Source organism: Entelurus aequoreus, linkage group LG21 (genome assembly GCF_033978785.1).
Source record: "Entelurus aequoreus isolate RoL-2023_Sb linkage group LG21, RoL_Eaeq_v1.1, whole genome shotgun sequence".
Lineage (NCBI taxonomy): Eukaryota > Metazoa > Chordata > Actinopteri > Syngnathiformes > Syngnathidae > Entelurus > Entelurus aequoreus.
In genome coordinates, this window is record NC_084751.1 from 5,914,102 (window position 1) to 5,924,798 (window position 10,697).

At 40.5% G+C, this 10,697-nt stretch overlaps 1 protein-coding gene across 1 annotated transcript in view; it reads right to left on the reverse strand.

Moving 5' to 3' along the window:
• Positions 1 to 10,647, reverse strand: part of LOC133638211 (kinesin-like protein KIF20A) — a 48,690-nt gene extending 38,043 nt beyond the window's left edge. The window contains exons 1-8 of the mRNA XM_062030580.1: positions 10,268 to 10,647; positions 9,295 to 9,410; positions 9,130 to 9,213; positions 4,518 to 4,643; positions 4,319 to 4,457; positions 1,292 to 1,476; positions 1,151 to 1,187; positions 514 to 659 (exon numbers count right to left, since the gene is read on the reverse strand). Of these exons, the coding sequence (XP_061886564.1) occupies positions 514 to 659; positions 1,151 to 1,187; positions 1,292 to 1,476; positions 4,319 to 4,457; positions 4,518 to 4,643; positions 9,130 to 9,213; positions 9,295 to 9,399 (822 nt within the window). The 5' untranslated portion in view covers positions 9,400 to 9,410; positions 10,268 to 10,647. The remainder of the gene's footprint in view (positions 1 to 513; positions 660 to 1,150; positions 1,188 to 1,291; positions 1,477 to 4,318; positions 4,458 to 4,517; positions 4,644 to 9,129; positions 9,214 to 9,294; positions 9,411 to 10,267) is intronic.
• Positions 10,648 to 10,697: the final 50 nt, after the last annotated feature.

Consider the following 10,697-nt stretch of genomic DNA (forward strand, 5'->3'; position numbering starts at 1 on the left):
GTATGATTACAATAGGTGTAGGTGTATCATTACAAAAGGTGTAGGTGTATCATTACAATAGGTGTAGGTGTATCATTACAGTAGGTGTAGGTGTATGATTACAATAGGTGTAGGTGTATGATTACAATAGGTGTAGGTGTATCATTACAATAGGTGTAGGTGTATCATTACAATAGGTGTAGGTGTATCATTACAATAGGTGTAGGTGTATGATTACAATAAGTGTAGGTGTATCATTACAATAGGTGTAGGTGTATCATTACAATAGGTGTAGGTGTATGATTACAATAAGTGTAGGTGTATCATTACAATAGGTGTAGGTGTATCATTACAATAGGTGTAGGTGTATCATTACAATAGGTGTAGGTGTATCATTACAATAGGTGTAGGTGTATCATTACAATAGGTGTAGGTGTATGATTACAATAGGTGTAGGTGTATCATTACAATAGGTGTAGGTGTATCATTACAATAGGTGTAGGTGTATCATTACAATAAGTGTAGGTGTATCACCTGCTCCAGTAGGTCATGAATGTTGTCCTTGTAAATCTCACAGAATGAAACCCAAACTGAGAAGCCAACATTCGATGGGACGTCCAGAAAGGTCTTGTTGCTCTCACACACACTGTTTACACTGCAGTCAGAGCTGAGAGACGAGCCTGTACACACACACACACACACACACACACACACACTGTTTACACTGCAGTCAGAGCTGAGAGACGAGCCTGTACACACACACACACACACACACACACACACACACACACACACACACACACACACACACACACACACACACACACACACACACACACACTGTTTACACTGCAGTCAGAGCTGAGAGACGAGCCTGTACACACACACACACACACACACACACACACACACACACACACACACACACACACACACACTGTTTACACTGCAGTCAGAGCTGAGAGACGAGCCTGTACACACACACACACACACACACACACACACACAGACACACACACACACACACACACACACTATAATGACACTGTGTGTTTCACACACTATAATGACACTGTGTGTTTTTCACTCCCACAACAAGCATTGACGCACACACGCACACACACACTCACACAGCATGTGTGAAAACATGAAAGCAGAAGAAAACACTCACTGTCCAGACAAGTCGAGCGAGCAGAGGTGAGGTGATTCTGCAGAGAGAAGAGAAGATGATGAGAAGGTCCTCCAGGTGGTGTGTACATGCAGAGAGAAGAGAAGATGATGAGAAGGTCCTCCAGGTGGTGTGTACAAGTACCTCTTTCAACATCCTCAGCAGGTTCTTCTTGCTGCTGCTCTCAGCTGTCTGCTGATCTGGAGTCAGTCGGCTGAAGTCTCGACAGCGCTGAGGTTTGAGATCACAGCGAGTGTAGAGACGACCTTGGATGCTGTTGAAGATGGCCCACAGAGACCTGGGCAGCAGACCACTGTCATGGTCAGGACCTGGACACACACAGTCAGTGCATCATGTTGGACACACACAGTCAGTGCATCATGTTGGACACACACAGTCAGTGCATCATGTTGTACACACACAGTCAGTGCATCATGTTGTACACACACAGTCAGTGCATCATGTTGTACACACACAGTCAGTGCATCATGTTGTACACACACAGTCAGTGCATCATGTTGTACACACACAGTCAGTGCATCATGTTGTACACACACAGTCAGTGCATCATGTTGGACACACACAGTCAGTGCATCATGTTGTACACACACAGTCAGTGCATCATGTTGTACACACACAGTCAGTGCATCATGTTGGACACACACAGTCAGTGCATCATGTTGGACACACACAGTCAGTGCATCATGTTGGACACACACAGTCAGTGCATCATGTTGGACACACACAGTCAGTGCATCATGTTGTACACACACAGTCAGTGCATCATGTTGTACACACACAGTCAGTGCATCATGTTGTACACACACAGCCAGTGCATCATGTTGTACACACACAGCCAGTGCATCATGTTGTACACACACAGTCAGTGCATCATGTTGTACACACACAGCCAGTGCATCATGTTGTACACACACAGTCAGTGCATCATGTTGTACACACACAGTCAGTGCATCATGTTGTACACACACAGCCAGTGCATCATGTTGTACACACACAGCCAGTGCATCATGTTGTACACACACAGGCAGTGCATCATGTTGTACACACACAGTCAGTGCATCATGTTGTACACACACAGTCAGTGCATCATGTTGTACACACACAGTCAGTGCATCATGTTGTACACACACAGCCAGTGCATCATGTTGTACACACACAGTCAGTGCATCATGTTGTACACACACAACCAGTGCATCATGTTGTACACACAAAGCCAGTGCATCATGTTGTACACACACAGTCAGTGCATCATGTTGTACACACACAGCCAGTGCATCATGTTGTACACACACAGCCAGTGCATCATGTTGTACACACACAGGCAGTGCATCATGTTGTACACACACAGTCAGTGCATCATGTTGTACACACACAGTCAGTGCATCATGTTGTACACACACAGCCAGTGCATCATGTTGTACACACACAGTCAGTGCATCATGTTGTACACACACAGCCAGTGCATCATGTTGTACACACACAGCCAGTGCATCATGTTGTACACACACAGTCAGTGCATCATGTTGTACACACACAGCCAGTGCATCATGTTGTACACACACAGCCAGTGCATCATGTTGTACACACACAGCCAGTGCATCATGTTGTACACACACAGTCAGTGCATCATGTTGTACACACACAGTCAGTGCATCATGTTGTACACACACAGTCAGTGCATCATGTTGTACACACACAGCCAGTGCATCATGTTGTACACACACAGTCAGTGCATCATGTTGTACACACACAGTCAGTGCATCATGTTGTACACACACAGTCAGTGCATCATGTTGTACACACACAGGCAGTGCATCATGTTGTACACACACAGTCAGTGCATCATATTGTACACACACAGTCAGTGCATCATGTTGTACACACACAGCCAGTGCATCATGTTGTACACACACAGGCAGTGCATCATGTTGTACACACAGTCAGTGCATCATGTTGTACACACACAGTCAGTGCATCATGTTGTACACACACAGTCAGTGCATCATGTTGTACACACACAGGCAGTGCATCATGTTGTACACACACAGTCAGTGCATCATGTTGTACACACACAGTCAGTGCATCATGTTGTACACACACAGTCAGTGCATCATGTTGTACACACACAGTCAGTGCATCATGTTGTACACACACAGGCAGTGCATCATGTTGTACACACACAGTCAGTGCATCATATTGTACACACACAGTCAGTGCATCATGTTGTACACACACAGCCAGTGCATCATGTTGTACACACACAGGCAGTGCATCATGTTGTACACACAGTCAGTGCATCATGTTGTACACACACAGTCAGTGCATCATGTTGTACACACACAGTCAGTGCATCATGTTGTACACACACAGTCAGTGCATCATGTTGTACACACACAGGCAGTGCATCATGTTGTACACACACAGTCAGTGCATCATGTTGTACACACACAGTCAGTGCATCATGTTGGACACACACAGCCAGTGCATCATGTTGTACACACACAGTCAGTGCATCATGTTGTACACACACAGTCAGTGCATCATGTTGTACACACACAGTCAGTGCATCATGTTGTACACACACAGTCAGTGCATCATGTTGGACACACACAGTCAGTGCATCATGTTGGACACACACAGTCAGTGCATCATGTTGGACACACACAGTCAGTGCATCATGTTGTACACACACAGTCAGTGCATCATGTTGGACACACACAGTCAGTGCATCATGTTGGACACACACAGTCAGTGCATCATGTTGTACACACACAGTCAGTGCATCATGTTGGACACACACAGTCAGTGCATCATGTTGTACACACACAGTCAGTGCATCATGTTGTACACACACAGGCAGTGCATCATGTTGTACACACACAGTCAGGCAGGCAGTGAAGTGAAGTGAAGTGAATTCTTTTTATATAGCGCTTTTCTCTAGTGACTCAAAGCGCTTTACATAGTGAAAGCCAATATGTAAGTTCCATTTAAAGCAGTGTGGGTGGCACTGGGAGCAGGTGGGTAAAGTGTCTTGCCCAAGGACACAACGGCAGTGACTAGGATGGCGAAAGCGGGAATCGAACCCTCAAGTTGCTGGCACGGCCGCTCTACCAACCGAGCTATACCGCCCCATCATGTTGTGTTGCTCACCCAGGAAGGTGAAGGTTTTCCCAGCGTTGGTGACTCCGTAAGTGAACACCAGACAGTTTTCTCCTTGCAGAACATCTCGCACCAAACCATGGACTGAGCCCTCAAAGACTCTCCTCTGACTGGCATCTGGCCCAAACACCTGGCAGGAAGTGACATCATCTCCCATGTTGATCAGGAGAAAGTGTGTGTGTGTGATTACCTGTGTGAAGGTAAACCTTTGAGCAGTTTGTGGGAGGAGCTTGTCGCCCTGTCGGGTGGATTGACTGGTCCTGGGAGCTTTGAGGACCACCGTGTTTGGTCCCTCCAGGGTCACGCAGTCCTGATCCTGTTTGTGATAGACCATGGTCATGGTAAGTCCACTTGTTTGTGATAGACCATGGTCATATAAGTCCACTTGTTTGTGATAGACCATGGTCATGTAAGTCCACTTGTTTGTGATAGACCATGGTCATGGTAAGTCCACTTGTTTGTGATAGACCATGGTCATATAAGTCCACTTGTTTGTGATAGACCATGGTCATGTAAGTCCACTTGTTTGTGATAGACCATGGTCATGGTAAGTCCACTTGTTTGTGATAGACCATGGTCATGGTAAGTCCACTTGTTTGTGATAGACCATGGTCATGGTAAGTCCACTTGTTTGTGATAGACCATGGTCATGGTAAGTCCACTTTTACTGCACACCTTGTGTGTTTACTCCTTGTCTTGTGTGTTTACTGCACACCTTGTATTGTGTGTTTACTGCACACCTTGTATTGTGTGTTTACTGCACACCTTGTATTGTGTGTTACTGCACACCTTGTATTGTGTGTTACTGTACACCTTGTATTGTGTGTTTACTGCACACCTTGTATTGTGTGTTACTGCACACCTTGTATTGTGTGTTTACTGCACACCTTGTAATGTGTGTTTACTGCACACCTTGTATTGTGTTTACTGCACACCTTGTATTGTGTGTTTACTGCACACCTTGTATTGTGTGTTTACTGCACACCTTATATTGTGTGTCACTGCGAACCTTGTATTGTGTGTTACTGCGAACCTTGTATTGTGTGTTACTGCCCACCTTGTATTGTGTGTTACTGCACACCTTGTATTGTGTGTTACTGCACACCTTGTATTGTGTGTTACTGCACACCTTGTATTGTGTGTCACTGCACACCTCGTATTGTGTGTTACTGCGAACCTTGTATTGTGTGTCACTGCTCACCTTGTATTGTGTGTCACTGCACACCTTGTATTGTGTGTTACTGCGAACCTTGTATTGTGTGTTTACTGCACACCTTGTATTGTGTGTTACTGCGAACCTTGTATTGTGTGTTACTGCACACCTTGTATTGTGTGTTACTGCACACCTTGTATGGTGTGTTTACTGCACACCCTGTATTGTGTGTCACTGCACACCTTGTATGGTGTGTTTACTGCACACCTTGTATTGTGTGTTACTGCACACCTTGTATGGTGTGTCACTGCACACCTTGTATGGTGTATTTACTGCACACCTTGTATGGTGTGTTTACTGCACACCTTGTATGGTGTGTTTACTGCACACCTTGTATGGTGTGTTTACTGCACACCTTGTATTGTGTGTTACTGCACACCTTGCATTGTGTGTTACTGCACACCTTGTATTGTGTGTTTACTGCACACCTTGTATTGTGTGTTACTGCACACCTTGTATTGTGTGTTTACTGCACACCTTGTGTTGTGTTATGTCTCAAAGTTGTAGTGTTATCTTTATAGTTGTGTTATGTCTCAAAGTTGTTGTGTTATGTCTCATAGTTGTTGTGGTATGTCTCATAGTTGTTGTGTTATGTTTTATAGTTGTCGTGTTATGTCTCATAGTTGTTGTGTTATGTCTCATAGTTGTTGTTTGTCTCATAGTTGTTGTGTTTTGTCTTATAGTTGTTGTGTTTTGTCTTATAGTTGTTGTGTTATGTCTTATAGTTGTTGTGTTATGTCTCAAAGTTGTAGTGTTATATTTATAGTTGTTGTGTTATGTCTCAAAGTTGTTGTGTTATGTCTCATAGTTGTTGTGTTATGTCTCATAGTTGTTGTGTTATGTTTTATAGTTGTCGTGTTATGTCTCATAGTTGTTGTGTTATGTCTCATAGTTGTTGTTTGTCTCATAGTTGTTGTGTTTTGTCTTATAGTTGTTGTGTTGTCTTATAGTTGTTGAGTTATGTCTCAAAGTTGTGTTTTGTCTTATAGTTGTTGTGTTTTGTCTTATAGTTGTTGTGTTATGTCTTATAGTTGTTGTGTTATGTCTCAAAGTTGTAGTGTTATATTTATAGTTGTTGTGTTATGTCTCAAGGTTGTTGTGTTATGTCTCATAGTTGTTGTGTTATGTCTTATAGTTGTTGTGTTATGTCTTATAGTTGTTGTGTTATGTCTCATAGTTGTTGTGTTAGGTCTTATAGTTGTTGTGTTATGTCTCATAGTTGTTGTGTTATGTCTCATAGTTGTTGTGGTATGTCATAGTTTTTGTGATATGTCTTATAGTTGTTGTGTTTTGTCTTATAGTTGTGCTTTGTCTTATAGTTGTTGTGTTATGTCCCATAGTTGTTGTGTTATGTCTTATAGTTGTTGTGTTTCGTCTTATAGTTGTGTTATGTCTCATAGTTGTTGTGTTAGGTCTTATAGTTGTTGTGTTATGTCTCATAGTTGTTGTGTTATGTCTCATAGTTGTTGTGGTATGTCATAGTTTTTGTGATATGTCTTATAGTTGTTGTGTTTTGTCTTATAGTTGTGTTTTGTCTTATAGTTGTTGTGTTATGTCTCATAGTTGTTGTGCTATGTCTTATAGTTGTTGTGTTTTGTCTTATAGTTGTTGTGTTATGTCTTATAGTTTTTGTGATATGTCTTATAGTTTTTGTGGTATGTCTTATAGTTGTTGAGTTATGTCTTATAGTTGTTGTGTTTTGTCTTATAGTTTTTGTGTTATGTCTTATAGTTTTTGTGGTATGTCTTATAGTTGTTGTGTTTTGTCTTATAGTTGTTGTGGTATGTCTTATAGTTTTTGTAGTATGTCTTATAGTTGTTGTGTTTTGTCTTATAGTTGTTGTGGTATGTCTTATAGTTTTTGTGATATGTCTTATAGTTGTTGAGTTATGTCTTATAGTTGTTGTGTTTTGTCTTATAGTTGTGCTTTGTCTTATAGTTGTTGTGTTATGTCTCATAGTTGTGTTATGTCTTATAGTTGTTATGTTTTGTCTTATAGTTGTGTTATGTCTCATAGTTGTTGTGTTGTCTCATAGTTGTTGTGTTTTGTCTTATAGTTGTTGTGTTATGTCTTATAGTTGTTGTGTTTTGTCTTATAGTTGTTGTGTTTTGTCTTATAGTTGTTGTGTTTTGTCTCATAGTTGTTGTGTTTTGTCTCATAGTTGTTGTGTTATGTCTCATAGTTGTTGTGTTATTTCTCATAGTTGTTGTGTTATGTCTCATAGTTGTTGTGTTTTGTCTCATAGTTGTTGTGTTATGTCTCATAGTTGTTGTGTTATTTCTCATAGTTTTTGTGTTATGTCTCATAGTTGTTGTGTTATGACTTATAGTTGTGTTTTGTCCTATAGTTGTTGTGTTTTGTCCTATAGTTGTTGTGTTTTGTCTTATAGTTGTTGTGTTTTGTCCTATAGTTGTTGTGTTTTGTCCTGAGGTTGTTGTGTTTTGTCTTATAGTTGTTGTGTTTTGTCCTATAGTTGTTGTGTTTTGTCCTATAGTTGTTGTGTTTTGTCTTATAGTTGTTGTGTTATGTCTTATAGTTGTTGTGTTATGTCTTATAGTTGTGTTTTGTCTTATAGTTGTTGTGTTTTGTCTCATAGTTGTTGTGTTTTGTCTTATAGTTGTTGTGTTTTGTCCTATAGTTGTTGTGTTTTGTCCTATAGTTGTTGTGTTTTGTCTTATAGTTGTTGTGTTATGTCTTATAGTTGTTGTGTTATGTCTTATAGTTGTGTTTTGTCTTATAGTTGTTGTGTTTTGTCTCATAGTTGTTGTGTTTTGTCTTATAGTTGTTGTGTTTTGTGTTGTAGTTGTTGTGTTAAGATGGGTCACATCTAGTCTTAGACTTAGATTGTTACATCTAGTGTTAGACTTAGATGGGTCACATCTAGTCTTAGACTTAGATGGGTCACATCTAGTCTTGGATTGGTCACATCTAGTCTTAGACTTAGATTGTTACATATAGTCTTAGATTGGTCACATCTAGTCTTAGACTTAGATGGGTCACATCTAGTCTTAGACTTACTGTAGATGGGTCACATCTAGTCTTAGACTTAGATTGTTACATCTAGTCTTAGATTGGTCACATCTAGTCTTAGACTTAGATGGGTCACATCTAGTCTTAGACTTACTGTAGATGGGTCACATCTAGTCTTAGACTTAGATTGTTACATCTAGTCTTAGATGGGTCACATCTAGTCTTAGACTTACTGTAGATGGGTCACATCTAGTCTTAGACTTAGATGGGTCACATCTAGTCTTAGACTTACTGTAGATGGGTCACATCTAGTCTTAGCCTTAGATTGTTACATCTAGTCTTAGATTGGTCACATCTAGTCTTAGACTTACTGTAGATGGGTCACATCTAGTCTTAGACTTAGATTGTTACATCTAGTCTTAGATTGTTACATCTAGTCTTAGATTGTTACATCTAGTCTTAGATTGGTCACATCTAGTCTAGTGTCGCCACTTCGACAGTGTCTTCTCCCCATCAGCCATGTTGTAGTTTTTATCTTCCATAAGGTGTCTACTGGCAGATATAAGTTAGAACTATACACTACTTTGTATTAGACATGGTGTGTGTGGTTGTGTGTTACCTGTGACTCGTCATTGTCAGATGCTGTAAAGGGTCGAACTCTCAGGTAGACCTGCAAGTTCTCCGACTGGATGCTGGCATCTTCCTAATAACACAACCCAAGCTGATCACTATCAAAATCTGTCTTTTCCTGATCGATCAACCCATCGATTGTGACGTGACTGACCTTATTTGGCAGAGTAGAGAATTCTTCCTGAAGGTCTCTCTTGATGTCTTCAACCTCCACTGGACCAACTCTCTCTGGCTTCCCAGCTAAACAAGACTCCATCATCTTGATCTTGACTGACACAAACATGACAACAACAAGACTCCATCATCTTGATCTTGACTGACACAAACATGACAACAACAAGACTCCATCATCTTGATCTTGACTGACACAAACATGACAACAACAAGACTTAATCATCTTGATCTTGACTGACACAAACATTACAACAAACAAGACTTAATCATCTTGGCTGACACAAACATTACAACAAACAAGACTTAATCATCTTGGCTGACACAAACATTACAACAAACAAGACTTAATCATCTTGGCTGACACAAACATTACAACAAACAAGACTTAATCATCTTGGCTGACACAAACATTACAACAAACAAGACTTAATCATCTTGGCTGACACAAACATTACAACAAACAAGACTTAATCATCTTGGCTGACACAAACATTACAACAAACAAGACTTAATCATCTTGGCTAACACCAACAAACACTCTTGATATAATGTTTCTGTCACCTTTTACTTTCACAATTGATTGATTGAAACTGTTATTAGTAGATTGCACAGTACAGTACATATTTGTATATTACCATGAATTGATGAACGTGGACCCCGACTTAAACAAGTTGAAAAACTTATTGGGGTGTTACCATTTAGTGGTCAATTGTATGGAATATGTACTGTACTGTGCAATCTACTAATAAAAGTTTCAACCAATCAATCAAAAACCGTACAATTGACCACTAAATGGTAACACTCCAATAAGTTTTTCAACTTGTTTATCCACGTTCATCAATTCATGGTAACAACGTAGCTGGATTTGGGACATTTTGACGTTACAAGGATATGATTTGATAATAAAAGGTTATTTGAAGGAATGGTAGAGAATATGACTTCAAATGACTTACTCGGATGTCTTCAGTTAGCATGAAGGACGAGGTTAGGTTGTTGTTAGCATTAGCCACCAACCGACAAATGTTGAAATATGTCAATGACTGCTTGCATTAGGAGTGTCCACCTTCCGTCCTATTAATGCCTAACTCACTCTGGATATGTTTGCTGTGATTACTAAAGAGAGGATAGTATGATAGTATGATAGTATGATAGTATGCTCGATGCTAGTCGGCTGCGCGTGCCTCAGCCTTCGCGGGCTACTTTTTAAACTGCAAGCAAAGAACCAATTGGGAAGGAGTTTGCTGGTGACGTCACGCCCTGCGCCGCCTCGATTAAAACAATTTCAAATATATTTTTTAATGATTTTATATCTAGTCATGTCAGATAGTTCTATGATGTGAAATGGAAGTCGGATTCCACCAAATTTTATTTTATTTGAAAAAA